A 19,743-nucleotide genomic window follows, 5' to 3' on the forward strand; every position below is an offset into this window, starting at 1 on the left:
ATGCTCTGCCAGGGAGGAGGGGAATTCAGGAGGAAGCAGAGCCAGGACACCTGACACAAACTAGCCAAAGAGATATTGCATACCACAGCACGGTATGCCCCGTATATAAACTGGGGGCAGTTACCCGGAAGGGCTAGAACACCGCTCAGGTCAGGCTGGGTATTGTTTGGCAGGTGGTGAGCAATTGTATTCTCTTCCCTTGTTATTTTCCTTATCATTATTGGTGGTAGCAGTAGTGGGTTTGTGTTATAACTTAGTTACTGAACTGTTCTTATCTCAACTCGTGGGAGTTACATTCTTTTGATTCTCCTCCCCATCCCTCCAACAGCGGGGAGAGGAAAGGGGGGCAGGGGAGCAAGTGAGCTGCTGCGTGGTTCTGAGTCCCTGGCTGGGCTTAAACCACGACATAACATAATTTCTTTAAAAAGTTGGGACTGTTTACCATCAAGAGCTTTGATACTGTTTCAGAAGCTAATCTCTACAATAAAACATTTTTTTCTGACTCCCAACGTATATATGTTAAAGATAATACTTTCTATTAATGTCAATCTATCTCCTCGTTTCTCTCCCCAAAACACATTTATAGGGTGCATAACACTCTCTCTCAGCATTGGTCAACTGAAACAACAAGCTTTCTTTGAAACACAGCTTCACACAGTATTATCTATATTCCACATCAACCAGTAGCCTGGTTTTAAAAAAAGACACTCTCTAAAATGACATACAACTGTGCGTATTAACCCAGAAAGACACCAGTAAGATCTTACATATTAATACCACTTAAAAAAACCACTTTACCACTTTATTTTTCTTTTTTCATGAGTGCATCACAAGAAGAGCTTGCAACCACTCTCCAATCACCTCATATACCCAAGGGTTTTTGTGTTAGTTCCCCCCTCTCTTTTAATCACCTATAAATAAATTTCTGGTTAGTGTCTACAAAAGCTGACTGAGCATTCTGTACTACCGTAAGTCAACCATCCTTCACGTTTATCCAGTGCCACGCAATATTCTGATCTTAATTTGGAATAACATTTTTCAAACTGCATGCTACCAGTGTATTTCATTAATACACATTTTAAAAAGTACAAAAGAATCAATTAAAATAGTCAGCAAGATCAGTTCTTGATGAAACCCACCCATTACCCATCATTACCACTCCAGAAAAAGGTTATGATCTACTTTATTTTTACTAATTTTAAAAATGTTTCTCCAGTCAGGTGTCTGACTGAAATCCAGATAAAGATCTACTGCACTTTCTAGTAACTTTTTTCCCTCATAACAAAGGAAATACAATTAATTTGGCACAATGTACATTTGAAAGGTATATATATATTTTTGCATTTAGTCAAGCACAGACTGAAATTAGACTTAATTTATGCATTTAGTATAGATTTATGCATTTAGACAAGCACAGACTGAAATCAGAGTTTGCAGACTTAGCAAATTGTTAAATGACCAGAACACTCATTTCATCCCCCGCCAAAGACCACACTACTTCATCCTAATATTGATGAGTTTTTCAAACTTTCTGGCTTAGTACAACAGATGAAAATGAAAAAAAAAAAAAAAAAATGGCAACTCTTCACATACCCTGGTAATCGATCAGACATATCCAACAATATACTCCTCCATTCTGCTTGCTCAAAATGCCAGATTCGAGCTGTTCCATCTCTACTGCCACTTATGAACCTTGAAGAAGTTTAAAAAGATTGTTAATTCACCTTCAAAAGAATTTGCTTTTAGGTATATTTAATTACACACCACCACAATTTAAAACATTACAGTGGAAGACTGCTAGAATTGAAATCTTTGATTTCTGTGCAAGAGAATTCTTTATTATTACCAGTCCATTAACTTTCTTTCCAGTAGCCCAGGAAAGAGTTTTTCGGAACTGTAGTGTTCTTGGTAACAGTTATCTGGCTTTCAAGAAGAGAAAAATCCCAATTAAAAAAAAAAAAAAAAAAAAAAAAAAGAAAAGCAGCTGCAATTTAGGGTTACAAGTGTAAGTCTGCCCTGAAGGCTGAAATCCACATCTTCATTAGTGATAGACAAATCAGAGATCAATTTTGATTCCATTCTGTGCTAGAAAGATCAGTGAAGTTTTACAAATGAAATTTATACATCTCACCCTTACCCCCTTTTTCTCCCCCCCCCCCCCCCACCAAACAGCTGTAAAACTCTGTTAAATCGATTTCCTTAAAAATTAATAGAAGGCTAGGAAAAAATTAAAAGGATTAAAACTGATTTTAGATCATTTACATTGCATTGTTCCATTTCCTATTTTGGTCCAATACTGAAAGAAGGGGGAAGAAGAGGTTTATGAAGCCACAAGTATATTGGGTATGTTAAAAAGTACCCCTCTAGGTAAATAAAAACCCAGCCAGTCTAAAGACATTGTCAAATGAAGATTAATAGCTAAGAAAGCGGAAAATTGTCTTCTCATGGATTAGTCCAAATTTCCCCTCTAAGTTTCAAGTAGAATTTTCTTACTGGAAAACTGCAGGTGAGAACAATAATACATTTTTAATTCCAAATAATGTATTGTTTGTTCACATTTCAACATACCTATCACCACTGTTAGAAAACTGAATGCTGTCAACTTTATCCTGTAAGAAAAAATACAGTTTGTTAGAAATTCTATTTTTAAACAGAAAATATGATTTCGTATTTTTTCATATTCACAAATCTGAGTTTATCAAGATCTGAAACAATGAAAAAATTGCAGATTGTATAACTGCTAAATTTTAACTGCAAGGTGAAACAAGTCCAACAAATACCAGAATTCACTAACTGTTAATGTATTTAAAATGCAAGCTTTTAAAAAAGTCCCAATTAAATATGAATGACTGACAGATGAAGTAACTATCCATTAATAACCTGGCAGCCAATTAACTAATATTGAGTAGATATTTCCAATATCTTAAGACAATTAAATAGAGAGGAATCTGTTGTTCCCACTCCTACTTATACACTCCTTAAGAAATACACAATTAATTACTTTTTTTAATCACAATATGAACTACGGGAAAAGTAAATGGCACACTCAGGTATCTTCAGATCTGAAAGTCTTCTCTAAATCAAAAATACATATTGATCAAGCCTTACCACTGTAACATAAATGGTTAAAGTCAGATTCAGTACTCGAGAAAACATATTAAGGCAAACAATTTTAAGATGGCTATTTTAAGAGCTGCCCTTGAAAGACCTGTAAGGGTTCAACAAAATCTAAATTCTCCACAGTAAAACTAAAGATTGTTTGTGTATCGAATGCTGAAAAAGAAAATGACCCAAGCTTCAGCACACAAACATAAGCAAAGCTTCCCTTAGATTCCACAGCAGGGAAAGTCTGAGGTATACAACACTAAGGTACACAAATAAAAAATAAGAGCATTTTATCTAAGAAGTTGTTTTCCTAACAGGTATCAGTTGTATCAAGAAAGCAAGTAAAGACAGACACCACACACTACATAAAGCACATGGGAAAATAACACTAAACCAGCAAGCTGACTTACTATGTAGGAAGCATAAAGTAGCTTGCACAGCCACTGAAAACTTGAGTAAAGGTCAAGATAAACACAAGCAAAATTATAGAAACTCAATCTCATTTAAACATTTGATACAAAAGGCTTCAGGTAATAATAACCTGAGTAATGAAAACCACATTCTCAGCCTATCTACTTCCTGTATACAGCATATAATATATAGGCAGCTAAGTACACTTGCATCAGAGGGAAGCAATAGAACAAATCACTCAGTTTAGAATTAGATAAACGTATGACATCCAGTTGGAAAGACGGAATTCTAAGATTCATCTTGATACATTCCAGCCTTTTAAATGGTCATCCCATTGACATGACTGGCTGAAATTCTGCATAAGTTCTAAAAATATTCAATAAAAGAACATGACTACAAACCCACTAACAACATTAGCTGGCTGGACAGGGCTTTGAGCAACCTGGTCTAGAGGAAGGCAGGCTGGAACCAGATGATCTTTTAGGTCTCTTTCAACAAAAAACATTCTGTGATTAACTTGCAACTTCAATACTGCTTGAAATAACCGATTATTAGATTTAACAATCTTACTTACAGCATGACTTTCCAATTCAGCTATTTTCTCAGGTGTTTCAGAGCCAAAAAAGTACATCCTGATGACATGGTCAGTGCTACCAGTTGCTAAAAACATACCACCTGTAAAAAAAAAAAAAGCAATAATTAAGCAACAGTATAAGAAATTAAACACATCACCAACATTTCTCAGATGCTTGGTTTAACAAAAGTAAATTGAAGAGTTAAAAATAATCTTAAGAGTGTCACATTTTTAATGTTCCTCCACTGACATACAGATATGGAAGGAAGACCCCCTCCTGCTCCATAAAGCACTCTCAATCATAGCAGAGAAAAAAAAGTCACAGTCAGTGTTATAAAGTTTTAACAATATGTACCTAGAAGAATGTTGAAACATTTGACACCTCTAACTGCACACAGAAGCCATTGGTTATGGGGAATATTTCTAGTCACCAACATAACGACCTAGCTTACTCTTTCACTGTAACATGTGTCTCATTTGGGGCACATAAATTGCTTCAAAACTGGGTGGGAGCATAAGTAAACCAGTCTAAGTACACTGGTATTTAGCCATGGGGGCAGCAATACTACAAGCTGCCTCCTGGCATTTGAAAGTGCTGTCAAAAACAACCCAAACAAAGAAAATTTCAAACCCCCCCAAACCCAAACAAACCCAGGGCTATTCCCTGACAACACTAACAAGCTACGGTTTGATTTCTATTTTATTTCCGCAATTGCGAAGTTTGTTCTAATGTTCCTAGTGTCCAGTACCAGTAAGCCTTCCCACAAGCCACCCACATGATTGAAAGAAAGAAGACTGTAAGGCAGGAGTGAAGCACATTTATAAGTATTTTTGTGGATTCTTAAGAATGGATCTTTATGAACTCCCTGCATACAAGCAGCACAGAATCAGGATCTCCTGCTACTGGCTGTAACCACTTCCACTGCTCTTCACTGTGGTTATCTTAGAGAACTAATTTTGCCCCTGACACTATACTAAGGGTTTTTTAAAAAAAAAAACAAAAAAACAAACAAAAAAAAACAAAAAAGCAAACCAAAACCTCACACCCAAACCCAGTAAAAATGAATGCAAAGTAATAAGCACCTGGTGACTTCTGTAAAATTACCAATGGCAAAAGGGAAATAATATCACTTAAGTTCAACAGCCTTCAACTGTTGACTAAGGCAAGTAACACTATTTAATGTCATAGGCTAACAGTACACATATATACAATTGCTTACTTAGACAGCTGCTGGTTTTCTGTATTTTAAAGCTGTCACCACCAGAGTATTACAACTGCTTATGGGGAAAGACAGAAATCACAATCCTAAACTCAAACTGTACGTGACTTACCTACACTGAATGAAGAGCAAAGCATCTGAACACCTGGTCTAGGTTTCTCTGTGAATTTCACTGGCCGATTGCTTAAAAAGAAAAGATGTTTGAAACAGGACAAAATAAAGGTATGCTTCTTCAAACATCTACATAACAGGTACTTCTTAAACACATGCAGTAACTTCCCTAAATCTTGTGCAGGAGGATAAGCAATAAGGTTTACTTTTCAAAAGTAGTGTACACACATACACGAATAGTATTTGAAGTCCACAGAGCTTATGACATTTTCTGCAAGACGCTATTACCTCACAAGGATAACATGACATGCCAAAGAAGGTTTATTCTCACTCATCCTTTGGCAAGTATGATTTACACCCTGCACAACATACCCATGAAGTACTGAACTCTTGACCTCAAATTACAACCAATCAATCAACAGTACATTAAATAAGGCCTACCAAATAGCATAACTGCAGAATACTGTGCATAATCGTAACATTTTACAAAAGTAACTAAAAGTTTGCAGCAAAGCACACATGATGATTTAAAAGACTGGTTCTTGTTCTGCAAGTCACGTACAAACTCTTCCAGTTGACATGGCCATAATCTCACAGAAAGTAGATAATAAGAACTCCATTGAGGAGAAATCCTGCAAACGGTGCCACCTACAAACATTATAGGTTTCTACTTATTATTCTACTGCTTTTCTGTTCAAGCGTTTTCTGTTTATCAAAGGAAATGTTGACACCTTCAGTAAAAGAACATTTCGTTGTTTTGATGACACAAAGTATAGAGATTCAAATCCTAAGAATGCTGCTTTGAGACCTATCAATGCTAAATTAAATTTAAGTCCATGCTTAAACAACTTTAAACAATTTTTACATCTCTTACACGCCTCTAAATTAATTTTAGGAGACTAATTAAACACACCCCTCCTACAACTTACAGCCCTAAAAGGTTCTTCATATGAAGCTATGCCTTTGATAGTTTTTGCTGCAATTCGACTACCTTAAGATCACAACTAGGAATTAAAAGGCAAAACAACCGTCTGCTTTCTAAAGCACTGATTGTTTTTTATTTTTTATAGCTCCTTTAATGTAAAATGGATAATTTTATACCAACTACCATCATATGGCACAATACAAGATACACACTGATCATCCCAGATCTCTCTTTTCTAGTAATAACCTAATTGTTTATTTGTACAAATAAACAGCAATCACATACAGAGCATTAAAACCTACCTTGAACATACTCTGCTGCAAGTTCTTTAAGAGATATCCTAAAACTACAGGACTGTTGAAACCTCAACACAAACAAAAAGCTTTATTATGCTGTCCCAACATATTTATGTTTGCAGCAATTCTAGCTGTTCTATATACACTTTCAGTGTAGCAAGAAATTTATTTCCCAACTAACCTCCCAGGACAACAGAATAACATACATTTGTATAGTTAGCAATGGTGCTTTAAAATAATTACATAATAGATTACTTTCACAACATCTTTATTATATTATCACAACAAAAAACTTCTTTTTAGCTAGTTAAAAGCAACTGACTTAATAGAATATAGCATGGAACAGAATTAATCAGCAGCCCATTTACATACTTGAATTTCATTGAATCTGTATCCCATTGCCAAAAGCAAACAGTTCCATCTGCACCAGTAGAGACCATGTATCGCATGGAGCCTTTCACCATTGGACTAAACTAAAGAGAAGAAAGTAAAGTCAGACACATACAAAAAAGAGATACCTAAAAACCTTCATAAGCTTCTAAAAACCTTAATGTAAAACCATGATTTACTTTGAATTTTCCACTAAAACTGCTAAAGCAGTTGTTGGTAACTTACTGTAAATGTTTACAAAAGAACATCTCCTATATTTTAAAATAAGTTGTGGTCTATGTTTCAATTATTGCATTATATAAAACCAAGTTATTCACTGCTCTGAGGTCTTAACTAACCACATTTGTTCACTAAAAATTTTGTCAATGACTGAAGTAACGAGCAGAGCAGACTGGAAATGAAATAAAAAAAAAAAAAAAAAGGAAGGTAGTTTCACTAGACAGGCTAATTTTTTTAAACTCTATAATAAAGCAGAGCTTCAGTTGTGAGACAGTCCAAGTAAGTGTAACCCAGCATTACAAATGAATTTATAGGACGTCCTCACTCATACTTGTTTAAGACATGGCTTTATCGATATGCATAGAACTGCCCTTCAGAAAACTTCAGAAGTTCTTTAAATTTCAGAAGTTTAAAGAACTCAAGTTACACAAGTTGCTGTAAATTGTTCATCCACTACTACTACTGTTGGGAAGGGACATATAAATTGTATATATTGAAATTACAGTACTGGGACATATTGTCTAGGTCATGCTTTGCCAAGAAGGTTGGACCAGATGAGCCTTGAGGTTCCTTCCAACCTTGGATTCTATGACAAGACGCTTAAATAGAAGAAATCCACTACACTACAATAAAATAAACACCATGAATAAGTTCTTTCCCATTTAAAAAAAACAACAAAGAAACAGGAGAAAAAATGCAATTAATGCCACAGAAACTCTGCAAATACAAAACTTACTTTGAGAGGCAGCATTCTGAGAAAACAGCAAAATTATTTTCTGCACTGAACTTAAGTTGTCAGGCAGCCACTTCACCCCTCAACATCAGCCTTTTTGTCTCACTGGATAACATAACACTGGATAACAACAAATCTGGGTAATAAGCTACTTATGCATTTATGTGTTAAATAAGGAATTACAAAGGCCAAACCAAGACTGAATCCAAAGGACTACCAATAGCTCAAAGTATCATAACACCTTCAAATTTACACAAAATACTACACTGAACACCTTTGCACTTTTGAAATAACTCACATTTTTGAGATTAAATGAAATACCCATATCACAGAAGTTGTAAGTATCACATACTGGATCCAAACACTCACCCACATAAACCAGTATATCACGTCTCCAGCAACAGACACAAGGAAGACACAGTATTTCCCAGAAATTCTCTTTAGTTCTGACAGCTCAAATATTAGAGGTAGTGATCTTTTTTAACTGAAGAAGGATTCCTGTCATTATTTTCAGTTAAGTACTCAGGAAATCCAAGGTGTAGGGAACAGGTTTTTTTTGTGTAGGTTTCTCTTGTTGTTTTCACTGATTTTTGACATTAGTATTTAAATGTTCACATTTTCATATTCCCCAAGAAATAATTTCAGTCACGTGAAAACCAAAGTGACAGGCACAGTGAAAGCTGATTCACTTAGATGTGAAAAAGTAAGATGGACACTTGGCAAGTTACTTCTCCATGTAGTAACAGCAATCACAAAGTACTTTTCTCCACAAACAGAAAATGAGGCACTAATCTTTCTTTATAAGAAGCTGTAAAACAAATATGGAAGGTTCTGTTGGTGTAGAGCATTCCTGTAACTATGTTTCTGAATTACAATAAGCAACTAAGGAAACTGGTTATTTCTAACCAACATGACAGCTACCTAACCATAGGGTGTCCCATTAATCTAAATCCTACTACTAAAGCAGACTCTTAACTTCTCAAATCAGGTGCAACAGCATTTTCCTTCCCTCCCCCCAAATTATTCCTGATTGTCTACTATTTGACTAAAATACCTTTAAACTTTCCAGACCATGCTGTCATATGACATTTATCTGAGCTTCATGGACTGGCTGCTTCTTACAATCCATTTACACTATTCGTGCTCCAATACTTAAACGTACCTAGAAAAACCCCAAAACCTACCTGTAATGAGGTAATGGACCCTGTGTGCCCATGGAGGACCGCAACTGGTGCACAAGTTCTAAGACACCACACTCTGATCATCTTATCACAGCTTCCAGCTGCAATCATAGTGTTTTCATAATTGACAGCCATATCAGAAATCTCTGCTGAATGTCCTCGTAAAGTGGCAAATAACCTGCCATTATGAGTTGACCAAATCTTCACCAAACAGTCATCTGAGCCCTAGAAAGAAACGGTTATTACACTCAGCAAGGATTTTCAAAGACATTCAGGATAAAAGTTTCAGGTTTCCCTTAAAGAACCTAATTATGTTTTTGCACAGCTTGGTAAATTACACTTCTATGTAAAACTATGTATAAGCTTAAAAAAATAACATCAAAATACTCACTTATGGTTCAGAATTACAGTGCAATCACCACAGATCTACACCATATAATGCAAAAAATCTGGAATAAGTTTGAGGGAATTCCTTACACGAAGGGGCCAATGAAAGTACCATTCTGCAAAATCCATCTCTCCTCTGCCACTTTATAAAGAACATGAAACATGCTTAACATTGAACTACATCACTGAATAAAGCTCTTTCACAATGTCAACACCTGACCAGACAATTACATACTCCATTTCTTACATGCTTCCAACCTTACAATTTACATCAAATTACATCAAATTGTTCTACTTAAGCACAGCAATGGAGCTCATTGGCTACATGTTAGCACTCCTGATATTCACCTCCAGAAGTTTTAACATAACATGCATTTCAAAATTCTTTTCCTTGCATCCATCTAGAGCTATAATCAGATTTGGATCTATTTCATGAACTTACAGTAAATATTCTATGTCCAGTCCTATCGAATGCAACACAATATACAGAAGAAAGATGGCCAAGAATCCGTCTGTGCATCTTGACATGCTGATACATACTTCCTGGAAATGAAGTACTGAACTTTGCATATCCAGTTAATTGTTTTGCTCGATGTACTTCCACTAGAACACAAAGAAATCAAAGAATAAATGTACTGATATTTAAAACAGGTCTATTCTAAAACAGGATTTTATTTCACTTGCACTACTACTTAGCAACTTACTAGAAGTGACTTTCAGAATTTATAAAGTAACATTTTTTTGCATTTGCAATTTTTTCTATGTATAAAACCAAGATTGCATTTTAAACTTGTTCCAACCAAAAAAGTAAAATCAAAACAGTCCCTAAAAAAGAAGTGCTAAGTGTTATCTTTATTTTCCCATGGCTCTCTATGGCCTCCATACCTTAAACCATACAAGAGCTCTTCTATCCAAAGGAGAAGGACTTCTGTCTCCTGTAGGTTTAGCTCGTTAATACAGGGGCTTTTAAAAAAAAACACAAAGTCATCTAGAGGCTATTGTCTCACGAGTGCTGTGAGCCGAGGTTTGTACCCAATACATAATTCCAGTGAAGTCACAGAAAGTTCTCCAGATGAGCCTACAGATTCAGCTCTGATCTTTTTTCTGCTGTGATGTTTTCAGCATCACAGCAAGGCCAGTCTCAAGGCACACATTTTGTGTTCATGGCAGCAGTGGTGAGTGTTGCACAGAGCTTACCAAGATTTGGTGGTGCGCCATAGTTCACAGGAAATTCAGGAGGTCTTCCTCTATGAAGAGCAGCAAATGCAGAGCCCTTCCAAACTGTGTTCCTGCAATCTTTAAAACCAATTGTACATGTTTAAAACAAAAACATAACTACATGTTTAAATGCCAAAAGACGGTAAAGAACATACCTATAGGTGGTTTCAAACACAGTACTAAAACAACTGAAAAACTAGGAACACCAAATGCCCCAAAACTTTTTACAAACAGCGTAGCACCAGAGAAAATTCCACTTAGTATGGTAACAAAAGGAAAAAAAACTAATACAACCAACCACCAATCTTTGAAACCACTCCTAAGTGGAGATGCTCCTGCAGTTCACGTAACACAAAGCTAACCTTTCAAAAGAATTTTTTCTACTCATTCCCAGTGCAAAGCATTTAAGACTGTTGACATTTTAATACATATCTGTTCATAAGTATTTACTGAACATTTATTAGTATGAAATTATTTAACTAGATGAACTCAAGAGCTCCCTTCCATCTGACAGTTCTGCGATTCTTAAAAAAAACATCCACACTGACAACTACTTTGACACCCTCACACTGAAATAATTGTTCTATCCCGATTTTCAGGACAGAGGAGTCACTGTCATTCAGTGTGCATCCTTTAGGGAAGTTAGGACAGTTAACTGAAAATGCAACAGTACCCCACAAATCAGTGCCACATCATAGCATCTAGCTACCTACCCAGCAGAACTTCAGACAAACACATGAACTTCCCAGAAACAAGGAGGTAAGTCTAAAGCTAAAACCTACTCTATCAACATTTGTGCCTATGCACTGCCAACCATTCCCTTTAAGTTATGGGTGAGGACTTTCTTCCTCCTTATCTAGAGAATTCACAAATACTAATTTTGATGCTATTTGCATTAACCACAAAAACTTTCAGAAAGCTGGCGTCAACTGTCTCACATTTGCACTGAACTGAATATAACAGCTGCTGCATTCAGAACCATCATGGGCCAATATACTACTGGGAATAAGCTAAAGAAACAGCACCTGTGTCCTGATGATTCATTTATTGCAGTAACACTGAAAACTAGCCATATTCCACAGGCTCAGCACTCAGAGTAACAATACCTCTTGTGATGCAACTTAAAACAATCTCTTCATAACAGCCAATATATAGTTTATGCATAAAATCTTGGTGTTCAAACACAGTACTGAAACAGGGGGCCAATTCTGGTGAAAGCTCACCTCTTTTAAAAATTCCAAGTCTTCACCATATACTTATGAAAATGTATCATACCCATATCAAATAACAAACAGACCATACCTTTCGCTGTACGTAACAATGACTGTCTCCCTGCACCAAGCAAGGAATTCACTCTAGAAATGCTGGGTGGTATTTCCTTATCCAATATAGGGCCAATACGCTTGCAAATTTGTAACAAATGGTCTGGAGCCACATGTTTGTTGGACAGCACCTGGCAGAAATGAAAGTTTAAATATATATATGTATATATATATATGGTATATCCAGAACAGATGACTCAAACAATATTTATTATACTAATACTGAAGCTTTTAAACTTGTAAAACAAAATCAATTCTGCTAAACTAGTAAATTCAGCCAGTACTCTCCAAGAATGGGAGAACTATGGTAAAAATAATTGCAGTAAACTCACTTACTGCTTTTTAGTATTTTACTACTGAAAGCTTGCCATATTCACACATATGGCTCCCATTCATGCAGCACCCCACAATAAGTGTCTTTGCCCCATTCACCCAGTTATTAAAATATAAAAAAAAAATTCAAACCCTCATAACTCAAGATTATGGAAAATTTTGTTGTAATCAAGAATGAGAATTTATGCAACTAGTACTTCAGTCACACAGTACTTGTTCAGTAAACTGCAACCCAGTAGGCTTGAGTACAATCTCTCTGAAAACAGTTTCCTTGAAGAGACAGTACTACACAGCCCAAAACTGCCCTACTTCCTTAAGCCAAAAGGATCAAAACAGTCATATATCCAGGAAGGAACTCATACTACCTACATCTAACAGTTGGAAAAAATACATACACACTCTGATGTTTCAGTCAAGAACAGATGTAAGTGGGTTTTGACTATTTTTCACCCTTTACATTCTGGGAATTCAGTGAAAAATAATCCTTATCTAACCATAACGTCAATCACAATACTGCAGAAGTTAAATACGCGAAGTAGCTTTTACACAGACTTGAGTAAACCAAACCATCAGAATCATAAATTTATGCTACTGGGGAGGCCTGAATCAACAGGCACAACAGGCCCCATGTTTACTCCACTCTCTGATCTTGCCACGTCAAAACCAGTTGGACCCAGAAGCCACACTGCTACTTAAGCAGCCAGACCATTCCCAGGCAATACATCCAAGAAATGCAGCAGGCCACACCAACACAGATATGTGGCCTCTTGCCCATGTAGCTCAGAACACAAGCAGAACTAGCTCATGCTTATGATGCTATTCCCTTAGCCTAACAACAGAACTTGGATGAGGGAAATCCTGACAAAGCTGACCTTGTCATCAGAACAGTGGGAATAAAAATACCACATGCTGTCATGTAACAAAAAGTTTCTCAAATGCACACCGAGTATGGAGAAAGTACAATTTAAGCCACAACCTATTATTTGCTTTGATATTAAAAACCCAAGTAAGGTATAAAATCTCAGGGGGTATTGGATGTATTGCTGGGGGAGTGGGGAGGTGGCAATATCAGTAAAATAGTTAACATTACCATACAGCTCAGCAGATATTTGGTTGATCATGAGAAATACATTTGGTAGTCCAAAAGATTACAAAATGCACTTTTTCATCATACATTTATAATTTTTGCCTCTTGAATTGGTACAGAGCAGTACCAGCCACAACCTTCAGGACAGAAAGCTCAGCATACTTTATGCCAAGCGTTATAAACCATTTTGTTTGCACGCCATTATCAGGAACTATATATTCCAAAAGCAATCCCTGATGGAAGCATGCATACAAAACCTTGCAATTCATTTCCTTTTTACGTAGCTTTCCTCAGATTTTGGAAGGACCAGGCATTTTGAACTCCTGCTCCAATTCCATGAACAAAGAGGAAAATAAATAATTGCACCATACAATTGCGTTTGTCTGTGGCCTCTGCAAATTCAGAGCGAGACCAATGAGGCAACAAGCGGTGCCCAAAGACCCTCAAAAGCAGAAACTAAAACCTTCACAAGATCAATTTGATATTGTGAAATACTATTATCCTGTGTAGAGATTTGTTTTAAATTCTGTAGGGAAAAAAGGTAGAAGAAGCATTAGTATCTTTAATATATTAAAGACTTAATGTGACAACTGTATATGCATAATAAACACAGTTAAAAAAATCTGTAGTGAAGTCAGAAGAATCCACAGCATCTCCCAAAACCACTACTTTTTTTTTTTCCAAAAGAAATACAACCAACAAACATAAAGCCATCAAAAAAATCCTTTTTAAACTTAATAGTAGGTTCAATGTTTGCTAAATTCAAGTCAGAGCTTGAAAGTATTCCTGTTTAGCAAGACTAGGCTTTTCAGTGATTTAAAGCATTAATCTAAAACCTCATTTGCTCAACTGACCACACTGACAAGTAGAAAAAGCAGAACCCAGTTTATCATTTTAAGCAGCATTTAAATAGTTGAATGCTTTAAGCAAAATCTTCTTCCCTATGCAAACATGATTCTGAGACGTTCAAGAGATACACAAGAGGAACAAGGGGATTTACCTATAACATTACACAAGCTGATGGTAAGGGGGAAGTCAGTCAATCAACCTGGAATGCCTAAATCTTAAGGGGAAAAAGGCGAGAATAAGCATCTGTTTAAAGGAAACAAGATCAACTCCAATAAAGCAGGATAAAGCTACACTGGGCAGGCATCATCAGGCCATCACTTTGCAAGATTCAACTATCAAATATACTCTGCCACTTAAGAACCAGTACAACAGAACACCAAGAGAAAGCTTTCCATTCTGAAACAGATATAAGTTAAAACACCTGAAACAAACATCAGCCATAGAAGGCAAAAAGTACATGCTGTTGAGAGATCACTCATATCTTCCTAGTATTCACAAAGCTATGACCAGTGAGTAGGCAGAGATAAAGAGCATACTCATAGGCACCAGAGCTGCCAACCCTTGATTGCTGAACAGCGATTTCGTTTCCTAATCTGTTGAAGGGGACTGCTGAAGCCAAACAGAAAATAAATACCGTCAAATCAAAACGCACTTAACAAATTCACTGGTGAAGCTCTGAAATGAAACCTTGCTTCAGATTGGTTCTTCCCTGTATGTAGGCAGTGGCATGTACCAAAGCACAACGCCAAGCTCCACCTCTGCTATGTAAACAATATCCCCAATTTAAATCACCACTTGTGTTTTTGTTAGTCTAATGTAAAGATATTAAAGGCCCTTTTAAAAAAAATGTATACTGTCTTAGCAGAGCCTGAATGAAACTGGAACGTAAAGTTTTCTGCCTACTTTTAAAGCAAAACGTTATCATCCTAATTAAAAGTTTTAACAGAAAAAAAAACAACTCACCAATTCTTCATAACTTCTATAATGCTCATTTCCTTGCCAATCCAACCTTTTAGGAAGCAACTAAATGGAGGAGGGGGGAAAAAAAGAAAAAAAAAAGTGAGTGGTTAAAAGGGAAGAAGGGAGATATCCAACACAATGCGCGTTGAGGCGGAAAAGTTGAGACAGTAGAGTGGAAGAAACTTGAATGACTCGTAAAGTAAGGGAAACTTTTGACTACAGCGAGAGAGATTATTTCATCAGAGCCCACACAGACCTGGTGCTGCTCCAGTTCCTGCACCAGCACCTACAGAAAAAGGGGAAAAAAAACACTGATTAAGGGACAAGCAAGCCTCCGGCTTCTCAAGAACTGAGGGGGAGCGGGGGGGGGGGGGGGGGGGAGGGTCTGTTCACAGCTCCCCTTTCATGCTCCCTGCGGCAGCGAGCGGCCGAGGGGTCCGAGCCCGTGAGCCCTGGTGAGTGTGCGGCACCCCTGTACTCACCTTCAGCGCCCTCCTGCAGGGCCCGGTAGTCAGGAAACGAGCTATGAGGAAATAGAGCTCTGCAAAAGACACGGGGAGAGACGGGGGTGAGGCCGGCGCTGAAGGGGGGGGGAAGAGGGGGGGAGAGGGGGGGAGCCCCCGGGGTGACTGTAATTCATAATCACGGTCAGGAAGATGGCGGCAGGGAGCGGCGACACCGGCAGTAGCTCTCACCCTGGCCCGCGGCCGCTCGCGCCCCGCCGGTTTTACCTGATTCAATGAGCGGCAGGGACACGCCGCCGCCGCCCGAGTTAGAAGAGGCCGGGGGCTCGGCCATGGCGGCTCCGGCCCCGGCGGCTGCCGCACGCTTGCTCTGTACAGTCGCTCCTGGCGGCGGCCGTTGCTGCCCGGGCAGGGTTTAGGACTCAGTCAGCGCCTGGCGCGGGTAGGGCCCGGCTCGGCATAGCCCTGTCAGCGCCGCCCCTCCCCCACCGCCAACCGCCCCCCCACTCCCCCCCCTCCCCCTCTGTGCTCTCTCCCCTCCCCTCCGCTCCGCGCGCGGGAGCGAGCCTCCCCCGCCGGACGTCGCGCTCGCGCTCCGGCTGCTCTCCCCTCCCCGCCCCCCTTCTTAGTACAGCCTCTGCGCCGCCGCCATCACCGCCGCGCAACCAGCCACGGCACCGCCGCCGCCGCGACACCTGGCGCCGGGCACGCCCGGGGGAGGGCGGGAGCGCAAGGAGGGGAGGGAGAAAAAGTAGTCCCTGTCCCGGGAGCGCGGGGAGCGGCACGCGGCTGGACGGGGGCGGCGCGCGTGTGTCCGCGGAACACGTGCGGGGAAGAGCGGCGGGGAGAGAGGAGGAGGGAGGAAAGGAGAAGCTGCTCCGTGAGGGAACGGGAGGCGCGGGCGCGGAAGGATTGCGCGAGGAAGGCGGCTGGTGACGGAGCGCGCTGGGGGCGGTGCCGCTCTGAGGTAGGGGGAGGCGGCCCTGGGTGCTTCAGGGTGCGCGCGGAGCGGCGGTTGGGTTGCGGTCGAGGGCTGGGAGCGTGCGGCACCGTGGCAAGGCGGCGTGAGCCCCGCCGCTGCTGCTGCTGCTGCCGGTTACGACAGGGACCGGCCGTGTCGGTACCGGCAGAGATAGGCTGCGGCCCTTTTCGGGGCCTAGATCTCCTCCTGAAAGCCCGTTACCGTGCTCATTCCTGCGCGTGCCCCGGGTCGGCAAGAGAGCTGGGCACAGCGGCGCGAGCCTCTCGACTCGGGCAGCGGGCAGTACAAGCGCGTTTGCAACCACCGCATCGCCAAATGCTTTTACACGGCATCTGTTGTGTTTCGGCTCCTGTCTGCTCCTTGAGGCGGATCTCCTGACTTCACATGCCTGTGTCAGTGAAGTTCCGTGGGTGCGATGCTCGGGAGCACCGCGGCTCCCCTAAACCTCACTTCAGTGCCTCCCGGAGAAGGGATCGTGTCCCTGCCGTCGCCTTTCCGAAACCAGTAGCTTTGCCCCAATGCCCCTCCCCAGCCCCACATCTGCAAATCGGTGCCAGCAGCGCCTCCACCTCACTCTGGCTTTGGGAGCCTATTTATAGGGTTTTCACTTACAGTTGCTTCTCACATCTGCCCAGCATGAATTCTAATGTAAATGTAGCACTAGCTGTGCTCTTGCATTTTACATCCAAGCCCTTCCTTTGTTTTCCCCATTCCCCACCTGTGGTGGCTTGGTACGCATCTTTGGAACCCTTGAAGTATTTTAATGGATCATTGTAGAAACAGGTGTGTATTTTATTAATCTCTCAACCTTCGATGTGCTTTCAGCTTCTGACAAAGAGCTTTTGTGCACCTGAGGAGCAGGCCCAGCAGTGGGCAGTTGTCCCAGAGGCATTCCAGAGGGCAGAGTCCTGCCCTGCTTCCTGATGGGTTAGTGCACAGGTCAGGTACAAACAAAAAGCCCACAAAAAAAAAAAACAGCATTCTGTCCTTTAAAAACCTTTCTTTAAACGAGATCCACAGTTTTCTGCTTCCAGTACTGTTGCAAGCTTCAGACACATCATTCTTAAAGACTGCCTGTGTTCCTGTAGATCTCACTGCCAGACAAATGCGTGTTCATCAGCTAAACTTGGATGCACTTCAGCATCCTGGCTGTGTTTGTGTTTTAAGGAGCTGCGATCTAGTTGACTCTCCAAAACAAATTCCAGAGTGGTGCAGTGTAACCACATATAACATGGCACACTGAACCAGAACTACTAATAACAGTGTGCAAATACCATCCAGGAACTTTAAGGAAACATATTTTGTTCTCTTCACATTGTATTTAGAAGTGGAGGTTCTCCGTTACGTATGTATTCCACAGTGCTGTATGTAAATCTGCATTAGCTGCCACTTTGTCCTTTAGTTGGTGATGTGGTTTAGACCCACCTGGTAACTCGGAACCACACATCCATTTGCTCACTCCCCTCCTCCTCCAGGCAAGATGGGGAGAACTGAAAGAATGTAGACCCCACAGGTTGAGACAAGAACAAGCCAATAACTAAAATAAAGTAAAATATAGCGATAATAGAAAGAATACCAATAATAATGGGAAACGTGAAGAAATGAAAGCTCAGAAAACATAAGCGATGCACAACACAATTGCTCGCCACCAACTGACCAATACTCAACCTGATTGTATCAACGATCCATCCTTTCTGGGTAATTCTTCCCAGTTTATGTACTGGCCGTGACATGCTGCAGTATGGAATACCTCTTTGGCTACTCTGGGTCAGGTGTCCTGTCTCTGCCCCTCCCAGCTTCCTGTGCCCCTCCTCACTGGCAGAGCATGAGAAGCTGCAAAGTCCTTGATCTGGATAAGTGCTACTTAGCAACAACTAAAACATTGCTGTGTTATCAGCATTGTTCCGACTAAAGCCAAAACACAGTGCTGCACCAGCTACTAGGAAGGAGAAAAAATAACTGTTGCAGCTGAAACCAGGACAGTTGCTCAGAGCAAATGTATCTGGCATCATTCAGGAAATAATGCCTTTTTTAGAGCATGCCTGTGGAAATTACTGTCTTCCACTCCAATTCTCCACAAGCAGAATGGACACCTCGTGCTGATGTATACAATTCCTCATTTTCCCAGTAGCCAAACTGGTGGGGTTTTTATGGTTACATGCTGGCCTTTCAAGCTACAGTATCTGTTTACTGCGAAATCAATTAAAATTCATAGCTGATTCACCCACATATTTACTAGGCATGCTTTATGCAACTGGGAAAGCTTGTTTCATTCTTGACCCCATCAAGTGGGTTGTGCTGCCTATAACAACTCCCGTGCTCCTGCTGGAACTATGTCTGTTCTGCCCTTCTTCCAGCATGAAAATGCCTCTGTCCTGAGAGAGCAAGTGTCACTGATTTACCCTTGCTAAGCCCTTTCACTTCTATAATAAAGGAAAAATAACTTTTTGTCCCCAAAAGGACAAAAAAAATAGGAAGCAGTTACGATACGCAGATACAAAGATAAAAAAGACAGTGGATCACACATGTCTGAGAGATGTTTAAAGTCAACAGGATCTCGACATCAGACTCAAAACATGAGAATCGGGCACATGGTAAAATGAAGTAAGAGGTTATTTCAGGGTATTTACCTGCAAGTTTATCAGTCATTTAACTGGGGTTTTTCACTTGCTAAAACAGAAAGTAAAGAATGTCATGTAGCTATGTTATGCTACTACTAAATTAAACCAACAAATAAGATAACTGGAGGGGTTGGGGGGAAGGGCAGGGGATTAGAAAAAGTGCCATAAAGTTTTTTGAATATCCAAGAACTCAAAGCCACTGCCAAACCCAGGTGCACTCTGCTAGAAACACAGCTGTGCTGGATATGGACCAGGAGTGTACTGGGGTCCACTGCTAAAGAAAAGTTGAACATTGCTTAAACATTCAAAGGTAGAAAGGATAAAATGCCTTCTTGAATTTAAGCATGGTTTAAGA

General features: G+C 40.0%; 1 protein-coding gene across 1 annotated transcript in view; it reads right to left on the reverse strand.

Moving 5' to 3' along the window:
* BRWD1 (bromodomain and WD repeat domain containing 1) overlaps window positions 1-16,282 on the reverse strand; it is a 57,100-nt gene extending 40,818 nt beyond the window's left edge. The window contains exons 1-13 of the mRNA XM_062602554.1: window positions 16,053-16,282; window positions 15,804-15,862; window positions 15,578-15,607; window positions 15,325-15,384; window positions 12,073-12,223; window positions 10,750-10,848; window positions 9,995-10,155; window positions 9,169-9,390; window positions 7,015-7,115; window positions 5,423-5,493; window positions 4,091-4,191; window positions 2,569-2,609; window positions 1,594-1,692 (exon numbers count right to left, since the gene is read on the reverse strand). Coding sequence (XP_062458538.1) covers window positions 1,594-1,692; window positions 2,569-2,609; window positions 4,091-4,191; window positions 5,423-5,493; window positions 7,015-7,115; window positions 9,169-9,390; window positions 9,995-10,155; window positions 10,750-10,848; window positions 12,073-12,223; window positions 15,325-15,384; window positions 15,578-15,607; window positions 15,804-15,862; window positions 16,053-16,119 — 1,262 coding nt within the window. The 5' untranslated portion in view covers window positions 16,120-16,282. The remainder of the gene's footprint in view (window positions 1-1,593; window positions 1,693-2,568; window positions 2,610-4,090; window positions 4,192-5,422; window positions 5,494-7,014; window positions 7,116-9,168; window positions 9,391-9,994; window positions 10,156-10,749; window positions 10,849-12,072; window positions 12,224-15,324; window positions 15,385-15,577; window positions 15,608-15,803; window positions 15,863-16,052) is intronic.
* Window positions 16,283-19,743: the final 3,461 nt, after the last annotated feature.

Source organism: Pezoporus occidentalis, unplaced genomic scaffold, assembly GCF_034315485.1.
Source record: "Pezoporus occidentalis ecotype Australia unplaced genomic scaffold, CSIRO_AGI_Poc_V1 ctg77, whole genome shotgun sequence".
NCBI lineage: Eukaryota > Metazoa > Chordata > Aves > Psittaciformes > Psittacidae > Pezoporus > Pezoporus occidentalis.